At 48.8% G+C, this 25,244-nt stretch overlaps 1 protein-coding gene across 12 annotated transcripts in view; it reads right to left on the bottom strand.

The window, feature by feature from the left end:
- Positions 1 to 515: 515 nt before the first annotated feature.
- The window catches only part of CADM1 (cell adhesion molecule 1), a 132,420-nt gene continuing 107,691 nt past the window's right edge, over positions 516 to 25,244 (bottom strand). For 2 of the 12 annotated variants that reach the window (XM_030291031.4, XM_030291040.4), the window contains 5 exons: positions 16,430 to 16,462; positions 11,192 to 11,245; positions 9,202 to 9,282; positions 2,853 to 2,984; positions 516 to 2,662 (listed from right to left, as the gene is read on the bottom strand). In XM_030291031.4, the coding sequence (XP_030146891.1) occupies positions 2,544 to 2,662; positions 2,853 to 2,984; positions 9,202 to 9,282; positions 11,192 to 11,245; positions 16,430 to 16,462 (419 nt within the window). In that variant the 3' untranslated portion in view covers positions 516 to 2,543. Of the gene's footprint in view, positions 2,663 to 2,852; positions 2,985 to 9,201; positions 9,283 to 11,191; positions 11,246 to 16,429; positions 16,463 to 24,997; positions 25,070 to 25,244 lie in introns of all 12 variants that reach the window. The other 10 variants (XM_030291036.4, XM_041720975.2, XM_030291028.4 and 7 more) reach the window with 9 other exon arrangements.

Here is a 25,244-nt window from a genome sequence, read left to right as displayed (position 1 = left end):
CGAACGGATCCCTCCAGGATCCTTCCAGGATCCTTCCAGCAGCTGCTGGAGCCGTGTCTGGAGGCCAACAGACATCGGGTGTCACACCTGGGAAATGCCAAGTGTTCTACAGACAGATGCCAGGAAATCTGGCAGCACCAGCACAGGACGGGAGACAAGAATGGGTGAAGGAGGTCATGTATTTCAACACTTACCTTCCAAGGGAGGATTTAAATATTTTTCTGCTATTAACAACTTGTGCACTGACTTACCCCAGCTTGGGAAGGTTGGAATATGAGTGTCAGATCAATTTTCTCTAAGGCATTACTCCTCAAAGAAAATAATTTAGCAGTTATAAACAAGAAACGTATGAAATCTGCTCTGTATTATATGCAGGTTTAATACATCAGCTTTAACTCCTTTTGCCCTGGTGCTGAGTGTGACCTGCTCTGTCCCAGCTCCTCCTGCCCATGTTGCTACTGGAGCTCCAATAGTGGACTCTGTAACAGCTGGGATAAAGAGTGCAAAACAAGATCTAGTTTTGTAACATTAACTTTTTTTTATTAAGAAGACAGATATTTTATAGTACTTCTTTTCCTTTGTAAAAATGGGATACATGAACCAATACAAAATGTGAATGGGAACAGATGGATATGTATTTTCTTACACTGTAACATCTTCCATGGACACCTTAAAACAGAACTGGCCTAAGGGGAAAAAATAAAAAGGCCGGGTAAATAAAGAACAAGGTTGTTTATCATCAGTTCTGCGTTCTTCATTTGTGATCCTCCTTTAAACAAGGTTGTTCTTTCTTCACGCTTCGAAGTCCTAATGATCTAAAGCTGTACAAAGTAATACTCAACAATACATTTCAACAGTGCACTGTATACTGAAGAAAAAATACATAAACCGATATACAACTAAAATTAATAATTTCCTGTTTTTTCTCCTGTTTTTATGTGTGGTTTTTCTTTATTTTTCCAATGCGTGGGGCCGAAATTTTGCAATCTACCTGAGACGGAAAACACCAATCAAACACATGAACCTGAGACATGTCAACATTGTAAGTCAAAGTTACATTGGTAACACTGCACTACGGTACACTTCCAAACAAATATGGGCTGCTCAAGGCCAGGATGCCCGTCCCGTGCCGCCGCCGCCGGGCCGCGGAGCCCCCGGCCCCTACCTGGCTGCTTCTCACCGCGATGGGTTTGGCAATGGTGCTGAGGGCTCAGAAAAGAGCTGCGCTCGACAAAAGCTGCTCGGAAAAAAGGGTGTTCCGCGAGGTTCTGCTCGTGAAGAGGGGAAAGACGGAATACTGCTGGGGAACGGGCCTGCTGGCTGCACCCCGTTCCCAAAGAAATCCCACATTGTAATGGTTCTGCCAAAACACAGCAATTAAAAAACAAATACACGAAAATGGCCCCCCACCCTGAAACCCGTAAAAAAATCCCCAAACCTGACACTAAGATTAATGCTTTCCTTAAATAAATCAGATACATTTGCCACATAAAGACAATAAAAAAGTATCGCTCGAAATCCATGATTACTCACCAAAAAAAAGTCAGCATATATAAGTTTATACCGTCTTCCCGCTGCAGTTTGCTACCTGTCGCTTACAATTCCAATTGAGCCAGAGTCTCCTGTGCACCTATGGCTTTAGTGGTCATTAGCACGCTCGTTTCAACACGAATTCCCGCGTTTTACTCAGCAGGTAGAAAAAAAAGGCAGTTTTGTTCATCCAGCTGCTCTCCAGGTCTGGGCTCACACGTCAGAGGGGCTTTACCTGCTGCCCCCGTGCAGAGGATGAGGAGAAGCCCCCGCATCCAGGAGCGCTCTGCCTGCCCAGCAAGGACCCTGCTCCTGCATCCCCACGGCTGAGCAGCGCCTCTGCCGAGCTCCAGCCCATCTCCCAGCCGCCACCATCGAAAGCACCTGAAACAGCCACAAAAGGGGGCTTGCGGGGTGTTATCCGAGCCCTGACGGCAACAGGGGAACGGGACATGGGCACACTGAACTGCAAACTACGCATCTAAAATGTGCTGGTTCTCCTCCGATGAGCTCGAGTTCTGAACGGAAACCGGTGAAGAGAAAAAAGGGGAAACACCTTCAGAGAAACGCACCTACTCCACGGGGTCCCAGCTGGCAACTCCAGAAACAGGAAAGGGGAAACGAAGAGCCACAGAAACCCGAAGGGAACTAACGCACAGAAGCCCCTCTTCTTCCCAGCCTCCCCCCGACCCGAACGAACAGAAATTAAACAAGGCACAGAATCTTCTGCAAATGACTTCACTAAACTAAATCCAAGCTGGACTTGGCCAAAAAAAGAAAACCCAAACGAACTGAGGTGTCGAACAGCAGAGTGTACTTTACGAGGAATATTTTTACACAGCAAATCCCAGACCTTCCCGGCCTCACCGCTCTCCACCCATTTGCTTTTTTTTCCTTAAAAAAAAAAGACACAAGCTGGTTGCAACTTCCAAGATCACTTTGTCTTTGTAGCGTTTAAATAGGGCCAGTAGTAACCGTCCACAGTTGGACACCTCATGGGAACCAAGGCTGCTCTAGATGAAGTACTCTTTCTTTTCCTCGGAGTTGTTTTGTCCCCCCTCTGCGTTGATGATGGCTGTGTCTGCGTCGGCCGCATCATCTGCTCCTTTGGCTTCGTGAGTGAAGTATGTACCTGCAAGGGAAGTGGAGGCTGCATGACTCCTGGGGCATCTTGGTGTGGTGCTGAGGGAGCGATCAACAAAGGAAACAAAAGTGCCGCTGGACAGAAACTTGGGGATGTGTCCCGTCTGACATGACAACACTGCGACTAAGGGGACACACGAGCCTGGCCTTTCATCCTCCAGCTTTGGTCTCTGTCTTACCTTTATGTCTGGCAAAATATCGCCCTAAAATGATGAGCAGGCAAAGCATCGCAAAGACGACGACAGCCACGACGCCACCAACCACGGCATGGTCCACGCTCCGTATGGCCCCTTCCTCACCTGCGCGGGAATCTGTTGAGATCGGAAGAGGAATAAGAATTGGGGACTTACTATGATGGTCTTGGCAGGCTCTGGCTGCAGCTGCTCTCAGGATGGGAAGAGCTGCCCTCAGGCTCTCCAGAGGAGCAGGGGTGAAGCACGGAGCTAACTAGACAGATGAGTTCGGGCAGAGGAGCTTTGTCCGGAGCCGAACTGATCTGGCGGCTCGACTCGCGAGGTGTTTTCCGCTAAAAGCAGCAGCACTATAACTACGCACGTGGGAGACAGCTGGGAGAGGGGAGAAAGGGCACATGGAGTTGTCGGTGGGAATCTATTCTGGGAAATTTCCCTACAGTGCTTCCCAAATCTCAGTCTTCCTGGTGGATGGGGCACGGAGAAGAGCAGTACAATACGGGAATATTAATTGTTAGCTCTGAGAAACGTCATTAACGAGTGCCCTGTTGAAAACATTTCAACTTCCCAAAACACTCCTTGCCCAAACCCAACCCACCCAGCATGGAAAAAGTGTTTATAAACATCCTCTGCCCCGACTGAACTGGGTTCCACCGCGAACCCCCAGCTTTGCTGTTCAATGTAACCCATTGACAGCACTGCTGACCCAAAAGCTGACACCCAGTCCGAGGCCGACAGTAAGCAGTGACTGTACAGTGCCTCCGACTGCTTTACTGCGTTTGTTTAACTCCTCACCACACAATTAGTTTCCTTTCAGAAGCACCTCTCTCTCGGGATGCCGTCACCTGGGAGAGGGATGACTGATGTGGTGGAGGAACAGCTCCGGAATGAACCCCGGATGAGCTATGGCCATGTAAAATGAATGTATAGCAGTGTAAACAATTTTAATTTAAGAACGCAGCTACATCAACCCTCGCTGCAATCCTAATGGCAACTGAGATTTATAACGCAGTAAAAAACAATTATTCTCCCGCTGATTAATACATTAACATTTTGGAATAGAAGCTAAAGCATTGTCTCTTTTTTTTAGCGAGTCAAGCGCGACACCTCTATTAAAATGATTTACTGGCCATACCTTACAATTTAAGCACAGCAGCAACAGAAACGGTAAAAATCTTTTAACTTTACATGATTTGTGAAGTCATATGTGAAGGATTTACCATTTAAATCTTTCACTACAAGAAGCACATGGCCCATAAATCTGCCCTGCCTGTGCCTGCCTGGACACCTCGGAGAAATGCGTTTTGCCAGGACGACTGAGAGAGCAAATGCAAGTCAATTTTTAAGAAAGATTTATCTCCGTCTCCCTCCAAAGAACAGAGCAAATCTCTGAAGCCTCCACCTCTAATAATATTTGAAGTTTATCGATCAAGCGTACAGATCCGTGACAGCTAAAGGTAATGGGGCTCTTTTGAGCTGAGACCTGATACAAAGCTTTTGAGCAGCAGCTGGGATTTACGCTTTCTATCGATATTTCCAATTCTGCTCCAAGATTAAGGACTGAGGGACCTAAGTAAATAACTGGGGACCAAGAGCACCATAAAGTGCCTTTTAATTAAAACAATTTAAGAAAAAAAGGCCCCTTCGAGTAACCTCTGAAAGCAGGAGCCCCAGTGCGACAGGAAGATGCTGGGATGAGCTGAGGTGTGGTGAGGGACACTGTGGAGACCCTTCAGCAGCTTGGCTGACAAGGTAAAAACGGCAGCCAAAAAAGATTATTCCCCTGCAAACCAAAAGCACAGCGAAGGGTGATCTTCTGTCTCATCTCCAGTGGGAACAAATCATGCTGTGATCACTTCCCAGCATCTGCCCTGTGGTGAGCGGCTGAACATCCCTGAATACTGAGGGAAAGGTGCCCATGGACACTCATAGGGTGCTGAGCTGATTCCGTGCCCAGGCACAGGATCTGCTGCTTGCCCAGGATGGCAGCTGGGGTAAACCAGTCACACCGGGCATCCAGGGAGCTACCACTCCAACACAGCCTTCCCACTGCCACTCCAGCCTGGATGATCTGTCCTCCATGAACCTGCTCTCTGCAAAGCAACTAAACTGGCTCATCTGCTGAACAGCTGCTTTAGACATGCTTCACTCCATTTTTTTCTTATTTTTTTAGAAACTTTGTGCCCAGTTCCGCTCGGTTGCATTTGGAGCAGCCAGCAGCAGCCCAGCCTGGGTGGATGAGTGCCTTGTTGACATCTGGAACAGCTGAGGGGCACAAACATGCTGAGTTACGGCTCTGTAATGTGCTTCCAGCAGGATTTTACATCAAGAGGTATTTTTTCTTCATCATCATAAATTAAGGTTCTGGAAAGATGAAGCCGTGTGTTCGTGCTGGCGGCAGCAGCCTCCACACCGTCCCACCGCCGCGGAGACAGGGCTGTGCCAGAGCCTCGTGCCTGATACATCCCGCTTGTCTTCCCTCTGCCTGGCACCCTCCCAAGAGCAGGGAGTGAGGGTTCCCCTCAGAAGGAACTTTGGCTAAAGCCTTGCCAGGTTTGCTCCGCAGAGTTTGTTAAGTGTGAGTTCGTCTGCTGAGACATGCAGGGGCATTTTTCTCAATTGTTCCTCTTAAGGATGACCCCTGCAAGGTGCCAGCCCCAAGTTCACGCTGTTGTACATGTGGCTAAATACATCTTCAAGCTTACACATGGCCTGAAACATTCCTCCTGCAGCTTCTCCTCTCCTTGCCTCCAGCACCTCATCAAACCCCGTATGCTCCAGCAGCATGACCCAGCACCAAGAGCTGTGCCTGAGGCATGGCAAAGCCCAAATTCACCACAAGTGATTCCAACACTGCTCCCAGCAAACCTGTCTGTGTGCCACCAGCACAGAACAGCCCCTCCACATCCTGTCCCTTGCTATTTCTTTGGTAATTAACAAAGTGTCAGGTCTATGGAACAAGGAATAATTCCCCAAATCAAAGGAGAGACTTGACCTTAACAACCGGAATCTGCTTTAAATGCTGTCTCCAATTCACCAAAGCTATTCCTGCCTCCTATCGCTGATTAAACCAGAAATCACAACTTTATTGCTGAAGAGGGAACAGTTGAGATGGCAGGAACTGACAAAATGCCACATTATTTGCTAATCCTAATATGTTATTCTTCCTCAAGATTTGCTTTTCTCAGCACCAATTCAATTACAGATGCTACAAATCCTTCTGACATTTAATTCCCTCTTGTCAGGGCGCAGTAAATGTATACATGCAGAGCTTTCCCATTAGGATGTTAATATATATTGGAGCAAGCTGGATCCTGGCCTCTCCAGCGAATCCTCAGGAATTTTCCTATTAGGTTTTGTTTTGGATTTGCTTGTGAATTTTTGTGGGTGGGGCAGAAGGAAGGAGGGAAAGGCAAGGAAGGAACAGACATCACAACACAGTGTCACCAACATGCCCCCTCAGGGCTACTCTGCAGCTACGGGTGCACCTTGGCTGAACCATTTTTGGGTTGATGCTTTGCTTTGCACCAAAGCACCTTAAAGGAAAACTGCAGTGGTAATGGTACAATTCACTTGCCAGAGCTGAACTCACGCAGGAAAAAAAAAATCAATTTGTCTTTCCAGGTGCTGTGCTGCTCCCCCAAGGGACTGGCACGGCTGCGCCCCACAATAAGGGATGCCAGGCTTTCATGGGATGCAGTACTGGGCCTGTCTGCCCACGGTGCAGATCACTGTACAGCAGCAGGAGTGCTCCAGAGCCTCTTCTAAGGTGGCCAGGAAGAGACTAGGGTAGCTTGAAATTCACTTTTGCTGATTATTTTTACCAACTGCTCGTGTAATCAACAAAACAGTGATTACACTGCTGGAATGGCAGCCTTGAAGTTTTCCTTTAAACAAAATGTGTGGCTCAGCAAACAGCACATAGACAGAAGAGAAAGGGGTTTGGGACTGGCTCCTACTCATCACAGAACTAAGGAACTAATTCCAGAGATCAGGAGCAGTACGGAGCAGATGCTGAGCTGGGGATTGTCCATCTAAGTATTGATAATCATCATCTGCAATTCACACCTGCGGGTTCTCAGCTATGGGGCCTTTGGGGACTCTCTTAAAAAGTGAACGTACTAATGATCTCCAAGTTTGTAACATTTCTGCCAATGTAAGTGCTAAAACCAACTTTCCATGGGCTCTCAAGAAAAATGTTGGTGATGATAAGAGCAGCACTCTGATAGTATGGATCAGTGCTTACACTGAGGTTTAGCAGAGGGAAGACTTTTCTGCTTCCAACTTCTCAATGAAAAGGTTCCACTCAATTCCAATTTAATGAGGCTTTAAACATAGATCTGTCTATGAATATTCCACTCTTTTCGTCAGCAGCAGCATCTCAAGAGTAAAAGCAAGACTGGGTTGGACCGGGCTGCCTGTATTTTAAATCTCCTTTCTACCCACACTAACAGCTTCAGACCTATTTGGGTCAGCCCACGTTTACCTTCAGTGCTCCCCATGCTCTCAGCAGCGGGTCCCGCGAGGCTCAAGCGGCGGCTTTGGGCTCACCTTGCTGACAGGAGCCTCTGCACACACGAGCATCCTGGAGCGCCGGAGGCAGCGGCTCCTTCCAGGGACCTCGAGCAGCCGGGCCGAGCCGGAGCTGCTCCAGCGCTGCTGACATCGCTGCTGCTGCTGCTGCTGCTGCTGCCAGCAGCTCCTTCCCTGCGCCCCAGCGCCCGAGGCGTGGAGCAAAGGCAGCGCTGGGAGATGCAGCCTGTCCTGCTGTCATGTGGGAAAGCCCAGGTTTTGTGGAACCCCTGCTGTGTGGCGCTCCTGACTCCTGTCCTTCCTCCTCACCTCCCTCCAGCTTCACATTAGAGCAACTGCAACATTTTGGGGTATCTCTGGACAACCCTGACCTTCCTCTACATGCATTTCTGCTGTAAAAGCAGAGAACAGAGGGAGATTTTTATGAAAATGCAGTTAAGACATTATTTTTGGCACACGGGGATTTATTGCTGCACTTGCACAAAAATTTACCTTCTATTTCTGGGTGAAAATTAATGTCAAGCTTGTGACATTGGACAGCGTGGGCTGAACTTGTGGGCAGGAACAAGCTTATACACACTGACCCCACTGAAGCTCCTAAGCTTCTCAGATGTGCAGATAACATCCGCACAGCAGCAGGGGAAAGGAAAACTACACCAATGGCTTTGAAGAATTCCTAAACAAGTGATCTCTCCTAAATCTGGTTACAGTTTAGTTTATTAAATGATTATCACATCAGTATGCCTGAAGATCCCACAGGTCACGATTTGGATGCTTAATGGCCTTAAATCACTTGAGCACTCCTGAAAACCTGGTGAGCCAATTATTCCTTTTCCCTGGAGGTAGGAAACCTCAGGATTGCACTGACACCTCCCAAATGAATCTGGGGTCAATCCTTTTGTGGAGTAGTTTTTGAAATGACAGAGCAGCACTGGAGGTTGGACTTGGCAGGGGGTGCTGGTGGAAGAACAGGCTGCTGTTACTCTGTGAGCACTATAAAGCACTTAGCCATGACATGGGAGGACAGAAATCACTGCCTGCCCATGACAGGATGAGCAATAATGTTATTCATTCCCACAGCGTGGCATGGAGCAGGCTACCCCTCCTCGAATTTATTGAGGGGCCGTTAAAGAGCAGTGTTAACCTGCCTGTCGTATCGTAATTGAATTTGGTCTAATTTAAACCAGAGAAATTTGAGGAGTTCATCCTTCTTCAATCAATAAGCTCCCCTTCAGCGACCCATTTCAAGATCGCTTTGTAAAAAATAATGCGGTTTGTTTGAATAAATGTGCTCACCCTGGCAGAGCTCAGAGCTGCACGGCCGCTCCCACAGACTCCTCTGGGAAGGGAGCCCCGCTCACAGGTGATGGCCATTGGCCCACCAGCACCCTCTGCAAAGGCGCTGATCGTTTCTGGTCAGGGAACCGCTCCCCGTTTCACAGGAGGTGCCAGTGTTCTGCAGCAGAGCCAGGAGAGCTCGGGGAGCGTCGAGGCAGGTCCCTGGAGCGCCGTGCCCGGAGCCCACGGCAGTGTCTGTATCTGTGTGTGTGTGTGTGTGTGTGTGCACCTGCACGCACAGGTGTGCACCACACACACACGCTCAGCTCTGCCCTCGCCGTGCCCAGTGCTGCAGGAACCTGCCTGCCGGCCTGTGCCAGGCTGGAATGAGGAACGGAGAGGTGCCAGGCCAGCCCTCTCCGTACCCTAAGGGCTCAGGATGTGAGGAACAAGAGGAGGACTTTGAGAGGCAAGGACACACAGAGCTCGGCCGGGAGGAGCGAGGACGGCTCTGGACTCAGGCTACCTGGGCGGGAGGCAAGGGATGCATTACTTAATTGCACAGTCGGCAGAGCCTCGGCTGAAGCTGTGGGCGGGACAGATGTACCTGGAAGGAACAGCACACTGAGCAAACACGGCAGCAGCCCCCACGCCCACCACGCCACGGTCCCTCGTGGGGCTGGGCCCGTGCCCTGCATCCCTCAGGTGGTGCCGAGGGCTCCCAGTGCCCGTTCCTGCTGGAGTGGAGGGCGGCGTTCCTGACCGAGAGCCCAGCTCCAGCACTCACCTGGACCACCCATCTGAGAGCCCCCATGTGCTTTCCTGGGCCAAAAACGTAACCTGGGTTCCGTCTCCCGGCATTCCCAACAGCAGCTATGGGGCAGAGGCCACTGTGTCTGTAGCAGAGAAGGGCCTGGGGCTCTCTCCAGTGCCTCCCCCATACCTGACCCAGTATGATTCTGACCACATCTGACCAGGAATGATCACCCTTTGGGCAGGCAGACGTAACCTAAAGAGCAACAAGCAAAATTTTGGAATTCTTAGGGAAAAAATCAGTAGCCAAAACAGAAGCTCCAAAAAGGCTGCTTGGCAGCACATGACAGGTGCTTGCTGTGGGCAGCGGTCTGCCTGAGCTGTGTTCTGTAAAGGTGGGGGAAATTTTGGCTTCCACTCCAGACTCAGAAAAAGGACTACACTGAGCTGTGTGCTCCAAGAATGCTGTGAGCCCCTCCAGGCAGCACAGGCTGGGGAGCAAACACCCATTCTGGGCAACTCCTTTTAGGAATATTTTTCAGGTTCTTCTCTTCATTCACCAAAAAGTGTATTTTTCCTTAAAAAATAGAATTTTAAAAAGCAAAATAACTTACTAGAGCAAAATAATTTTTCCCATCCACTCAGGGATGTTCACCAAAGCCCTGGTGCATCTTACCTATGGGATCTGTCCCAGGCCTGCAATAACAATTGTTAGCATTGCTCAATGTTAGAAAACATCCAGAACGAATCCATCATTTCTGACCTCTTGGCCACAGCACACCTGTAGTGGCTTATGGGATGAGATGTTCCCGATTTGGTTGGGTGAGGGAACCATTCAATGGAATAAGATGAGGACTTGGGGGTTTTTTGGGGTATTGTTTTGCTCCATGGTGAACCCCCAAGAGGAATAGCACTGGGCTCCAACCCCCTGAGCTGGGCTCTTCCCAGGGGGACAAATGGCTGCTCCTGCCCTATGGCCAGGACTGTGCACCCTGTGTTGGAGCAGCTGTGCACAGCCACAGAGCCCGGCAGGTACCAGGAGTCTGCAGGGATGATCTGCAAGGGGAGGAGGAGCGGAAATATAGGTGCATTTCTATAAGAAAATGTGAAGAACAAAGATTTAGGTTTGTACCACTGGTACAGGCTCTGCTCTGAATGCACCCAACTGCATCCACTGAAGATGCTGTTATGCTTTAATCTCAATCAGCGCTAATTGGCAAGGACCAGCCATGAGGATGTATTTATGCCCCTTTCAGTCCAGTGTGGATAAAAAGAGGCTTGAACCATTTACTTGGTTTGGCCTCACTGATGAAACAACCACCTCCTTTTTACTGCCAATCAGATGTTCCTATGATGAGGAATCCCTGAGCAGCCAAGGGTTAGTGCCAGCCACATGTTTAAAGGGGGGTTTCACATGGCAGTCAATTATTTTACAAACAAAGGTTCAACTCAACCAGTCTCCAATTCGGTGTTCAAAAAATCCCAGCTAGGAGGGAACCACAATGGTTGGCTCGGTGCCCTGCACCTCCTGCCCCAGGGATGCCACACAGAAATGGGTGCCAAAACCAAAAGAAAAGAAAAAAAAAAACCCACCGGGGAGGAGAATCCCAACAGAAAGGAGTGCACTTCCAAGCTGCGAGAGCATGGGGGGAATGGCTGTGCCACAGCGACTGCACAATGCAACATGGCCAAGATGCAGAAATCAGAGTGGAACCAGTGTCTAGCGAAGGAGAGCAGCGGGTTACCTACGGACTAGCCCTTACCTGAGAGATCCCCATAGTCCAGCTCCTCGGCCGAATTGGGCAACTGAGTAAAGCCTTACAAGTAAAAACAGACTCGTTTTTCTCTGCGTTTCTCAAGCGACAAAAAACAACACACTTAAGAACTGAGCATGAATTTCTTGAGGGGGAAAAAGAGAATGCGTCAGTCACTTGCCACCGTCTGCCAGTACGGGCAGAGCCATCGTGTGACACCAGTGCAATCGTGGCCTTTGGTACAGACAGAAATGCTCCTCGCTCTACACTGTTGGCACACGGAACATGGTATTGAGACCACCCATAACAGCATGCAGAGCCCCCAGACTCTGCCTTTTGGCCATCATGGGGACAATTTCCCAATTTAGTCCAGGCTGATTTCAGTCCTGCATATGGAGAGCAATGGAAAACTTGCCTCCAGTTTTGCACCCAATCCAATTAGCTTTGGTCATGGTGACAAGTCAGGACATTTACCAATGACAGAATATGAATATTGTGCAGTGCATGTCATGGCCTGTTTGCAGGCTGTGGGCTGTGTCCTCTGCCAAACTATTGGATAAACTGGCTTTTTTTCATTTGCCCAAATGTGATGGATTTATGGGAAAAGCATGTGTCCTCAAAGCTGTAAAGCAATCAGGGAGGCATGTGGTCATGGCCCCCAGAGGCAGGCAGCGCTGTCTGTGAGGGCATTAGTGCTGCTTGGTTTGGGAGTCTGAGGAAGTGCTGGGTCTGCAGGCAGAGCATCCCTGGGTGGGCATCTCAGCACCAGTGACAGGGCAAACCAGTGCCAGGAGGCCACCCAGACTTACTGAAATGTGGGGTGGGCAATGTTACCCCGTGGGCTGTGACTTCCAGGACTCACCCTTGCTGCTGGCCACTAAAAGCAAATGCATAAGCAAAGAAAAAAAATTCCCATGAAAGAGATCCCACATCCCTGGGCACTGGGGAACCTGGGATCATCAGCTCACGGACTGTTACCAGAGCTGATTGTTAAATAGCCAAGCTGTGAGTGCAGTATGGTCAATGTGCAGACTTAGCCCCACTGCAGAGCAGCAATAGGTATATTTTTATATATACACTGCTCTTTAAAAATGAAACTCATTTTCAGTGGCTGGTTTTTAAATACATCAAACCAGGAAGCTATGCTGGTATTACCTCCTGAAGTGGGAAGCCATTTAGATTAATAGCAGGAAATATACTTGTGTGCCACTCTTGGGTTTCAGGGAGTCCTTTTCAGATTTTCAGGAGCCTTTTTCCTATAAATTGTCTATAAATACAACAGTTGACTCACAGAACCATCGGCCATACAAAGCTGCACTTGGCAGAGGAGCCCTTCAACTTTTCTCTCTCCAAAATTGCTTCTGTAGAGAGTTCCCTTTCAAGGAACTACATTTTCTCATTGATGAAAAAGGGCAATGTTGCATTTTTTATGAAGCAAAAAAAACCAAGAATCCTTTTCAGAATAAAATTTGCAACAATTCCACAATTCCATTTCTCCCTGCACCTGGGACACTCACAAATGCCACCGGCCAGTGTTAAAACCTGTTGTGAGGCATTTAAATAGGTGGTAAATTATTTCTTGAATTTTCTCATTAAACTTTCATACTAAAGCCCCTTCTTTTCACTTCTGAAGGGATGAACTCAAAGTCTGCCACTTCTCCTGTCAGAGAAATGAAAAGGAACTTTTCACTCTGCTCCATTTCCCTGGAAATGATAAATCCTTGGCAGGCAGAGCCGGCACGGTGAGTGCATCCTGCAGCTCAACAAGGTGCTCACACGAGGACCAGGCATTCCGGGCATATTCAGGTTTCTGTGGGGTTCCACGCTACATCCAGTTTTTAAGGAAAAGCCAATTTCTCTCCCGTCTCAGGCTCTAAATAAGCAATTAGGGATTCCGTTTCATGCCGCGCGTGGCGGTGCCGCACGGACCCGCAGCGCGCGCAGGCAGCGCTGTGATGTTTTATTCAACCGCCCCAAGGATGGGAGCTGTAAAATAAATTGAGGAACGGATTCACTATTAGCTGCACTTTAAAGTAGGGCATTTCCAAGGGGGAAGGAGGCAGCTGGGCTGGCAGAGCTGCTTGGTGATGGCAGTGCAGAAAATGCTTTTCTGTGGCACCGGGCGAGATGTACGACTGGCCGGGGCTCTGGTGCAGCCGGGCTTTGGTTTCAGCCAAGCAAACTCATTTTCAGGGACTGACAACTATCAGTAAAAGGAACAAGAGCATAAAACAATAGTGTTACCTATTCTTGTACCAAACCTGCTAAGGCCACAATTCAAAACCCACACAGGCCTTCAGGGAAGGATTTCCAGCCTGTAAAATAATTTACCTGCTGCATTATGGGCCAAGTGTTTTCTTATCACTCTTCACTTGTGACTGGGGTGTTTTCCTTATTTTAACCTTCACTCCAGGCTTCCTGCTTTGCCAGCTTGAGAGGAGGCTTTTCCAAATGGCTAAAAACCCTACCTTTTTCATGAGAATGAGCAGAAATTCTGCCTGTGCTGAGGCAGCATTGCCTGGTTCTTGCCTTGCCAGGGGAGTGGGGAGCAGCCCTGAGCCCCCCATTGCTGAGCAGATGGATGGACAGTGCCTCAAGCACAATGCCCTGTGCGGGCAGCACCCACACCCTGGGGAATCACTCTAAGCATTTAAAGCCCTCTGCTTACAACAGGGTAAGGGCAGAATTTGAAAAAAAATGGACATGAAGTCAGTGTGCCCAGGGTCATGGCTGCTTAGAGACATCCTGCTTGTGTAGGGGGCAAACATGAGCTGGGTGTCTCACCTGAGGGGCTCCACAAAGGCCAGCACCTTGTGAGGGGTGAGCTCTCTGGCCACTGAGAGGCAACAGGGGCCAGAACATTAAAAACTGATTATGCTGGGGAGAGGGGCAGGGAGGAAAATGGAAGGGGCATGGCAGAAAAAGCGCTTTCTCCCCCAGACTGAGTGGTGCAGATACTCCAGGCTGTTACTCTCCCGGCTCCACCAAGTTCTGCCCGTATTCCAGCTCAAACAGTGGGACCTGTGATTTCAGCCCCACGGGCACCCTGACCCCACGGGGGCACACCGAGAGGGAGGGCTGAAGCTGGGAAACCCCAGCTTCACCAGTGGGGTGCAGCGGAAGCACAAGCCTTCCTGCCGGCCATGACCATGCTGTTATTGGAGCTCTGGCAATGAACAGTGCAGAGAAAGGAGAAAGTGCATCAGAAAATTCACAGTTAAGCTCTCATTTTTCAACAAAAGAGTTAACAACGTTCGTGCGTTAGGTCACTCATGCATCGCTGCCGTCAACTCCATTCCGTGAGGAAACGGGAATGGCAGGGCCTTGGCTGCTGCTGGGACATGCACACACACACACAGGACTCCTTCCCCCCAGTCCTCTAGGATACACTCCAAAACTTTAAATGGCTCAAAACCCTCTTTCCCCGATTGAAGCATTGTGCTGGTTCCACACTGGCCTTACATTCCATTTTCTTTGCTAGCAAGCTCTTTTTTGGGTTGTTTTTTGGTTTGGTTTTTGGTTTTTTTTTTCAGTTGGTTTGTTGGTTTTTTTTTCCTTCCCCCAATTCATTTGAAATCGTTTTTGGAGAAAATCCATTTGGCTGTATTCATGCCCATGCATTTCTAGTCATTCACAGACATGCTCACTCCCATCGGACATCGGAAAGAACAAATGGCCAACATACAGAAACACCTGGTATACTCCATACACACTCCAGCAACACAAGCTTGGAAAGAAACCCAGAGTCTTCACGGGAAAAGCACCCCACAAGGACAAGCATGGGGGAATCAGAACAAACTGGCTGGTTTTAAGGCAGGAATGTTTGTGGCAGCTCATTTGACTGGGATAGGTTGTCATTTCAGCTGGCACCTCCCTGGCTGCAATCCTCCCCATAGAGGGGGGAAGTCCTCGAGTTATAAACAGGCTTTTTATGGCTTCCTCAGAACAAAGAAGGAAAGACATCAGGAATTGCTTTAAAAAATGGGGCAAGGGTTTGCCACTGAGCATCTGCCCAGCTTGTCCTCATTGCAGAGTCCAATGCATGCCTACACTGAGACCTTCCTGATGCAGAAACACCTAGAAAGGATGTTGGGAGTTGTGCCACCATCAGGGCTACCTGATCTTCTCCAAATTTAGGGATCAACAAACATGTAGCTACAAAATTCAGCAATGCCAGCTCTTGACATTTAACACACACAGGGAGATCGACACACAGACAAAACACAAGTGTGCCCAAAAATTTCTGATCTTTATGCCAAGTGGGAAAATGCATCCAGGTAGGTAAGTTATTTGGGATAAGAAGTGCAAGCCCCTCCACTTGATATGGCACACTGCTACTGAATGATTGCTTCACTCAGTCCTGCCTCTGACCTCACCCAAGCAACGCCTCAAGGGGAGCAGGCAGGAGAATGGGGTGCTCTGTGCTAGGGATTTCTGTCAGTAAAAAAACAATTTATCAGAGTTAAAAGAAACTAGAACAGCAAAGTCCAACATGGATTAGCTGTAATTAAAAATTGTCAGAGGTTTTGGTTCTTCAGCTGAAAAGTAAGCATGTGCCAAAAAAATGGGATGCTCAACTTCCAGCCTGCAGCGCGTACGTAGGCTCGCCGGGGAATGGAGGAAGCTCAGGAAGCTGTCAAGCTGTTAGCTAGACTGCCTCGAGCAGACGAGAAGGGTTACTTTGCTAGACTGCTATGCTGAGAGGAAAGTGTTGCTATTTGTTTTCCCAATCTCCTTCTGCAGTGTAATAACGCAAACTTCCCTGCCGACCTTGGAGGCGAGCGCTCCTCTGTGGAGCATCCCAGAATCCCCAGTGCTGCCCTGTGCCAGCAGACCCGCTGGATGCCCTGTCTTCAAAACTAACTCAAAATGCAAGAAAAATGCTCAAAAATCTAAAAGGAAAAAAAATCTAAAAAAGGAAAAAAAATTAATTTCTTTTTCATGTGTGAAGTGACTCTCTCAGTCAATGGGTGGAGAACCATTTGGCATCGCTTGTACCTGGATGCCACTTCCACGGGGCTTGTGCTTGCCTGGCACCAGGATGATCAGCTGGGGAGCTCACAGCAGAAATGACAAGAGCAGACAGACTTTCCAGCCTTAGAACCCATGTCGTATTTATGAGATGAGTCCACCTGAAACACAGTTTTCCCTTGAAGACTCCAGTTCCCTTTTTGGCTTCCCCTTCCCAGGCTTGTCTTGCCACTCAGCAATGCTGAGAAATAAGATAAACAGGAATGTGATACCAACCGTGAACTGCTGGTTCTGTCGTCGCCGTTGTGTCTACACACGGGAACAGAGGATTGGAGGAAGGGAAGAAACAGGAGGAACAGCATGCAAAAAAAGGGAAAATGGAAAAAATGGAACAGATAATATATGAGCAAGCTTTCAAAGAACATTGCGTGACAAGCAATAATAAAATGAAAGGCAAAAAGCATTTGAAGTGAGTTGCACTGTTTAGAAGACATGCCTCCAGTTCAAAAGCTATGAGCCTGAGGAAAACAGTAAATTTTTCTCTTTTTCCAGGTCCTTGCCAGAACAATTACTGGTGGTTGCAAAATCAGGGGAACAGGAGACAGGAGAGAACACCAACACCAACGGTTTGGTTGGTGGGGACAAAACAGAAGCTCCAGAGCAGGATGAAGAGCTGAGCCTCGGCATGTCGCTACTACACACTCAAACACTGCCTCATCAGAGCACCCCTGGCTAGGGAACAGTCTGCTCCTGCCTCTCCTCCAGCTTCCCAGCCACCACCTGCACAATGAACCATTTTTATCAGCATGAAAGATGTTCTAGAACTGGCAACTGTGGACAAACATTACCAGTCCCTCTGCTGGTTGAACAGCTATGGGTAATTAAAATATCCTGGATGTTTTTTTGCTGTTAGTCTGAAGCTGACTGTACTCCATATGGACTACATCCCACTGGAAATTTCTTGGGGGGCACTGCCTTGCCAATGGAGAGATGCTTTGTCCCTTCCAGGAGTTTGCAACAGGCAGTTTTAAAAGACTGACCAAATCTGAAGGCTTTTACTGACAGCTGTTTCCTGCACACCAACAGGTCTAAACCAAATGTAACCACATTACCCAATTTACTGGCTTATTCAGTAGTTGGAGGTTGTTTGCTTTCCACCCGGAGGCAGGTATTCTGTGGTGGGGTTCAGTGGCTGGAGCGGGCAGGCTCCCCAGAACGTGTTACTGAAATAAATCCCTGGAGCCAAGGCCCAGCCTGGCTGGAGGCAGGCAGTGTTTGAGTGAGTAACAGCGCGGGGTGAGCAGCGCTGCACCGCGTGGCCCTGCACAGCAGCCCGGAGCTTGGGTTTTGCAGCAAGGACAGACAATTCACAGCGGCGTTTCCCCTCGGTGACATGCTGGCAGGCAACCTGGGACAGGTCCCCTGCGTGGGCAGAGGCAGCAGTGGAAACAAGGACCTGTTTCTTGGCAATTTAGATGAGGACAGCCCAGGGCTGAACTCCTGAGGCAGCAGCAAAGACAAGAATTGTACATGGAATACACAATACTTACAGATACAAAGATCTACATGCTTTAATTATAGAAGCAAAACAAATAAACCCTGCACAGTTTAACAAACTGTACCAAGATTTGCATAATAGATTATCAAGCCATCATTAGCCTGTTTCCACTGCCAATGTAGGCTGTTCTCATCTTGGCAACCAAATCTAAGGCACCCTCAAGGAGGCCAGCTCTTGTTCTCCTGCAGGAGCTCTGGGGGCTGCAGGGAAAACCTTCCAAAGCCAGGAGGAGACCAAGAGTAGGGCTTTGCTTTGGTTTTGGTTAGCAATCCCCATTTGTTTTAACCAAGCAAATGGTGGAAGGGGAAATGGTGGCGGAGGTGGGGGGAAGCCATTGTTTAGAAGGGGTTGTAAAACTGAGTATTAATTCCTGAGATAGCATCTTGGCATCTATAAATAGTCTCAATTTACTGTCTTCCTGAAATAAAAAAAGTTACGTCAGCTTTTACAATAAATAGAGAATCTGCTGGAAGCAAACTTGTATTGATGTGCTGGAAGAGATTATTAGTCAAGGAACAGTGCAAACTGGACAGTGCATCTCGCTTCCCCGTCCAGGGACAGAGATCGACAGGTTACACAAAATAAAGTTCTCAAGCGGTTGTAAGTGCGAACAAATATCCACGTCAAACAACATGTTGGCTGCAGCTGGAATGACAAAGTTATGATTAGCAAATGGTTTGGATGGTTGCAATAGGAAACACAGACCGGTTAAAGTTTAGAGTGAGCTTTTGGGGAGTCCTGTCCAGCCCCAGTCGTCTTTGGGAAGGACTGTACACACCAGTGCCCCGCAGGGAATGACCCTTTGTTCAAGACATGAACGTGCTGACACTGGTGTGTTTCTACATCATCACGTGGCAGAGGAGAGAAAACTCTCTGGTCACGGGTGCTTTGGTACCAACTCAGTGCATTCCTGAAGATCCCAGGTGTGTGTCCCAGCTGCACCACTGCTGCTCCTCACCTGGGAAGGGACATCCTGGCCCTGCAATGCTGATGCCCACACAACCTGTGTGTAACTTTAGGCTGGACTGGCTAACTTTGAGGGTGCTTTTATGAATCCTGGGTTTGTGCCACCAGCTTTTGCTTTGCTTTCAAGAACAGCCACACTTCTGTGTCAGAGCAGGCAAAGAGCTCCCCAGGGATCAGCCTTCTGCCCCAAATCCTACAACAAAAGCCATCTCTTTTCATCAAATGCTGACCAATAGGAAGTCTATGATACACTCCTGACTTAACTAATGTTGACCAAAGCCAAGGAAAGGCTCTGCCATCACAAAAAAGCACCGTTCTGGCCCCAGGCCATCAACATCAACACAATCACCCAAGGCTGACATTTAAAATGGAAAGCTGGTGATGAAGAAGGGGCTGGTCTACCAGGTGCAGCAAAGCCAAGAGGATGCAGAAATCATATAACCAAACAGACTCAACTCAACATGGCCTTTTCTATCTTAGTATCAAGGCTTCTCTTCCCAATGCCATATAGGAAGAGAACTAAACACACTCTTCAGAAAAAGCAGAACAATGTCAAGGCATTCCAAAAGAGTAAGCATTGGCCTCTACAAAGCTCCAAATTTCACTTTATTGGGACTTCTGTGTAGCACTGGCCATAAAAAATAAGTATCTGCCAGCAAGGACATCTCAGATGACACCCAAGCTCTGGGCACTCACCACCCCATTAGGCAGCTACGCAAGGGCACACACACGTATACACACACGTATTTATAAAATTGCTGCATGGAGGCAGCTGGGCAACATTTCTCAGAGTTATGAGCTCCACCACTGAGCCTCCTCATTTTCTCAAATGGATTCTCTCCAACTTCAAACTGTTTGCAGAGTGTGACAGACCAGGCCCTTTAAACTTGGCCATAATTAGTCCACAGCCTCAAACAGAAGAAGCACGATGGAGGAATATTAAAACCCCAGCAGCAAAATTAAATTCCCCTGGTTGAATGCTGCAGCCGCAGTGCTGCAGCCTCACAGAGGTACTCAGTGCTGGGGCTGAGGAGCACACACAGAATTACAGCAGCACATCCACAAAACTACGGCAAAACACGCTGCTGCCTTTTAAATTTAAAGGGGCTTTAGCAAGTATAGATATCCATTCAATATATTGCTTTTTAAATTGCTTTCTGAACTGAAACCAAAAGCCAATCTGATCCCTGATGCATGGAGCTCTTATTCTTCCCGATTTTCCAGACTACTTCTCGTGCACTGACCGGGGCGAGTGTGAATCCTGCACGTTGCTGCCTTCGCAGCAGCCTGGGGGAACAGCATGCAGCACTGCAAATGGATCCCTGCTTTGGTTCAGGTCTTGGGGCCCATGAAAAGGCCTACAAACCCCTTCCCAGCGTTCCCCTGCATGAAACTTCTGCAGGACACCAGCACAGATGTCACATCCCGCAGCAATGCATGAGCTGAGGGGTGACGGGGCTCAAACACCAGAGTGCAGTGGCCCATCCCTCCTCTCCCACACCACACGCTCCTCCAAGGACGGATGGAGATGTCCCTTGCATTCCTGAACCCCTGATCTGCTCTAAACAGTGCTCCAGGCTGGTGCTGAGTGCCCCTGGAGTGGTCCAGCGTGCTGCAATGGGCCCTGGGGACAGCTTGATTAGCAGACCAGATGTTTCACAAAAATCATTACAATTTGTATGGATGTTGTGTGTGACCAGAACAAAAACAGGCTGAAATTAGCACAGTGGCTCCAGCCATGCTTTTGCATGTTTCTCCATACAGATTTGGGAGGATGTGGGTTTGATTTCAAGCCCAAGCTTGCACACCACCCATGCTTCTGCTGAGCAAGATGATGGTTTGTACACTGCTTATGCTGTGTCACCAAAAGTAAGGCCACGTATGACAGGTCCTGCCTACTACTGGCTGGACATGGGACTGAAAGACTGAATTTTATTTCATTTTATTTCCTGTCCCAGGCCTGTAAGGTCTGCCTTTAGCCCCTTTAATGCAGACACATCCTGGATAAAAATGTCAGAAAGGTGCAGAATCATCTTTAAATTAACTTGACATTTTACCAGGGACAGGCAGAACCTTCAACAGAAAGCAGAAGTTAAATAATAAATAATTTGGGGGAACAAATCCCTGGGCTGCGTCTCTGCACAGCGGCATCAAGCACCTGAACGTGTCACAGCTCGACACCGGACTGGGAATGCCGAGAGCACACCGGGAGCCCTGGCTGCGCCTGCTGACGTGCCAGCCTGGGCATCTCCACATCCCCCGAAAAGCCAGAGACTGTAGGAGAGCCCAGACAGCCTGAAGCTGACCCCTCTGAGCTGGCTGGGGAGCAAATGTGTTTTTACAATAAATTCCACAATCAGGTCAGCACTGCAGCAGTCCCGGGCAGAAGTGGCCGTACCTGAGCCGACGTCGCCATCCTGCCAGGACGCAGAGCTTTGGGCATCCCCACGCTGCCTCTTCACCTCTCACCAACCCACTGCAAGGAAACCTGAGGAGAGGGTGACTGGGACTGCATTCTTCCTGCCCCCCAGCCACCGGGATTACTGCTGGAATAAACCCTCTGCAACTGCAGATTTTCACACCACTGGCTGTAATTAGGGAAGGACAAACTCCTACTGAGAATAAAATAATTCTTCTTGTTTTAGGGAAGTTTTTCAACATGTGAAATGCTCTGAAAACCTGCAACTTATTTTTGCTCACAGAGTTCACATTTCCATGTGCTGTTATTTTTAAAGCACTTGGGATGACACAAAGGTGTCCTGCTTCGGAGCTCAGTGGCTCCTGCACACCTCCAAGCCAAAGACAGCTTGCTCCTGCTTGTACAAATCCTGAGCCTCAAGGAAGGAACTCGGAGCTGTTTCCACAGGATAGGCTTGGTGCTTTCCACACACATTCACTGAAAGGGCTGGAGCACCTCTGGGAATTCTCAAGTGAAAACCACTGCCCCCTGAAATACACAGACACACACACCCCACACCTGCTGCTCCAAGGGATCAGTGGGATTTAAAAATGCTCTAAATGGGCATTCCAGGGGGGACATTGGGAGCCCCCAGCCTGCTGCTGCAAAGGATGGAGAGCAGTGCCTTTGCAGAGCCAGCAGCATCTGCTGCAGTGCTGGCAACACTGGCAACCTGCGTGTGTCCCTCCCAGGTCTTCACCAAAACTGCTGCCAAGACACTTGTGCAATTCCACCTGTGGAGAAAGCGTGGGAAATGCAAATGTGCACCTATGAATGACTGTGGGTCCTGGGAGGCGGGTGTGCCAGGGGCCTGGGACAGGCAGGTGAAGCTGAGATGAGGGCTGAGCTGTGATTAAGGACCTTTATTTCCCAGGAAACAACAGCTGCCCAAGCCCAGCATTTCCAGGAGAGACTCCAGGGTAATTCAAATGATGCTGTTTGCTCCGCTGTATCGTATTGTACATCTTAATGAAGAAAGCCACAAGGACAATTTAACTGATAAAAAAGGGCTTGGCAGTGATAACGGCTGAAACACCAAAGGATGGCCGGAATATCAATGCTGCTGGAGGATACGTGGAAAAGATCAAGCTGTCACGCAGGACATCTTTTCAAGCACCTACACTGAAGTGACAGAGGGAAAGCTCTAAAGGTCATGGTATCTGGAAACTTCACTGCTCAGCTTGTCCTTCGCTGGAGAAAGCATCAGCTCAGCTTTCCAAGAGCTCCCTCAGAAACTCCCTGGACCAATAAATCAAAAGGACAACTCCAAGGGCAGAATTTTCTAGGGTCACCTGCTAGAAACTGCTTCAGTGCAGCCTCTCTGCCCATGTTTTATTCAATTAAAGAAAGACAGTTGTTTTTCAGAACTACTCCATGGTTCCAGGGGACATGAACTACATCAGGGTTATACTAAAAGTAGGGGGAGAAAAGCAAAACAAAGCAGATTTCAAACCCACCTCATCTTAAGGATTGGATTCCATGGGCTGGCTCCAGATGCCTGGATTGCCAGCAGCTCAGAGAATATCCTGTTGTCTCCCACCTTGCCTCTGTCAGACAGGAAGAACGCCGGAGCATTTGGGTGAGGATGGGAATTAAGGTATCAGGTGTCTCTCAAGGCTTTGAAAAGTGTTCCAACACTACTCTGCTATGTAATTCTAGAGATTATGTTAATTTGACCTAATTTTTTCTAGCCACAAAGTCTCTTAAGTACTGAAGGGCAGAAGCTGGTGTGGCTCCACCCTCCTGAGCACTGACTGGAGAGGACACACACGCACATCTCTGCATGACAGAAGGAAGAGAAGCCTCGGCTGCTCTGGGTGGGAAACGCACACTGAACTCATGGGCAGAGGATGGTAAGACACATGTCAAGAAGACTCAGTGCCAGGGAAGAAAATAATAATTTCTCTTATCAGCATTAGTGAATCTTCTTCTGACTAATCTCAAGCAGGAACTGCTGGAATCAGGGTGCAATATCACATCATTATTTTTCCAGTCTCCTCAGCAGGTCAAAGCCAACACAGAAAAGCATCAAGAAGGCAGTGCAGACCCACTGGGTTCTGCCACCAGAGTCTGAGATCCTCCACCACTGCAAACCAAGGTGAGAGAACAACGCTGGACAGCCACGGGCTCCTTCCCCCAAGGGACCTCTGCCAGGCTGACGACATGGCAATTTCCAACTGCAAGAACCACCTCTCTCCCCTTGTTTTTAATATAAAAAAGCTGAAAAGCTACAGGAAAGAAAGCCCAGAGGCTACTGAGCATCCACAGACAGGCCTCAGCACTGGCAGCAGGACAGCAAACCACCAGACTGCTGTTCATTGGGAAGAACCAAGCACTGCTGTGGAACCTCACCCAGCACGTGAGGACAAGAGAGGACAGCCCAGGCTTTGGAAGGCAGTGCTGGGGCAATCCCTAAAGCAACAGGCTGACAACAACCCAGCTCCCAGAAAAAGGACAGTCATTAAGGTTTGCAGGCAGCAAGACTAACTGAAGGGGTTATCCAAGCATCAAGACACATGGTTCCTTTTAGCCTTCCAAAATTCACTGAAAGCACGAGCAGTTACCGTCAGAGAAAGAAACTGTGAGCACGTCCAGGTACAGCCTGTGGGACACACGGCCGAGCTTCTCTGCCAACAGCTCTCAGGGAGGCTTTGAGAAAGCTTCAAACCTCCTCTGAAACAAAAGCGGGTTAAGTCTAGAAGTGAAAAGCACGGAGAGGGAGAGGATCCCAAGCAGCCCGGCGGGCCTGGGGCCGGGGCTGCCGCAAGCACCTGCAGGGAGGAAGCGGAGCGCGGCGAGGCCGGCAGGCGCTGGTGCCACCGGCGCGTTAAGGCACGTCGGGAGAGGCTTCGCCGGCGTGTCCGTGCCAGCGGGGCCCGCCTTGGGTGCGAGAACCTCGGAAGGAAAAGAAGCCACGAAACGCCCTGGGCAGGGTGGTGAGAGTCAGCTGAGCAGCGTCATAAAAGCAAATAAAACGTGAAGGCATTTACACAAGGGGTGGTTTACAGTAACAGTAAACTTTGTGCCATTAGCTATTCAATGGTCCATCCTCACCTGCTGTTTGTCACCTCCGCCTCAAAAAAAAAACCAAACCCAAAACCAAAACCCACAAAAAGCAGCAAGCAAAAGCAAAAGCAGCGGTTGGAACAGGAAAGGTCAGAGAAATGACAATGCAAATGGTTACAAATAAATCAGAAGGGTTTTCCTGATGAGTAAGGTCTTGTGAGGAGGTATGAGGATGTGTCAGAGGAGGTGTCATGATCTTGCTGGTTGTTTTTATTCATCTTTTCTTGCAAGACATGGAAAATCTCAAGCTGAAAGGCAGCTCCTCAAGAAGGGGCCTATGGATGGCATTCACACAACAAAAACGACTGGTGGAATTCCCTTTCCTGGGAGAGTGAGGGAGAAGCTTATCACAGAGAAATACCAACATCTCAGCACGAGAAAAAGCATCTTGAGTCACACCAGGCAAATTGAACTGCCCAAGACCAAACTTTCTATAAATTGCTCAGAAACTGATACTGATGGGATGGAGGCTGCAATGACTGCCCCTGCTAAGGGAGCTCTAAGGCTTTTGGCATCCTGCATTTGAAGTACCCAGTGCTGGCCACCAGTAACCAAACTAATCACTTTTCCTGCCATGACAATTCCCACATTTCAGGAACACCCACACCCACAGCAAGGATTGTCTGACACGCCGAGCTGCCGGACCAGGGCTCGTGCTGTGGGTGGGTGTATTTGAGGGAAAAAAAGTACTGCAAGTGATTGGTTTGTTGTTTTTCCCCAGGCTTCATGCTCTGCTTATATACATAAAAGACAATAAACATTCAGGACATTTCCAATGGTTATGAAGGTACCATACCTGTGATGGTGGTAGGGATGGTGGTGGTAGTGGTGGTGGTTGTTGTGGGAGGAGGGATAGTTGTGGGGGGATCTGGATAAAATATAAAAAGGAAAATAATAAAAAAGCAAATTAAGAAAAAAACAAGCAGAACACAACAGCGGTCAACCGTGATCAGAGGAAAACAAGGATGCTAAGAAGCAGCGCGGGGGCTGGGGGCCCTTCCTTGGCTAAATCCCCGGGGGGAGCCCAGCAGGGACAGCGGGGC

This window comes from Taeniopygia guttata, chromosome 24 (assembly GCF_048771995.1).
Source record: "Taeniopygia guttata chromosome 24, bTaeGut7.mat, whole genome shotgun sequence".
In the NCBI taxonomy this organism is placed as follows: Eukaryota; Metazoa; Chordata; class Aves; order Passeriformes; family Estrildidae; genus Taeniopygia; species Taeniopygia guttata.
Note: the sequence above shows the minus strand (reverse complement) of the source record. Positions and strands in the feature narration are given on the sequence as shown.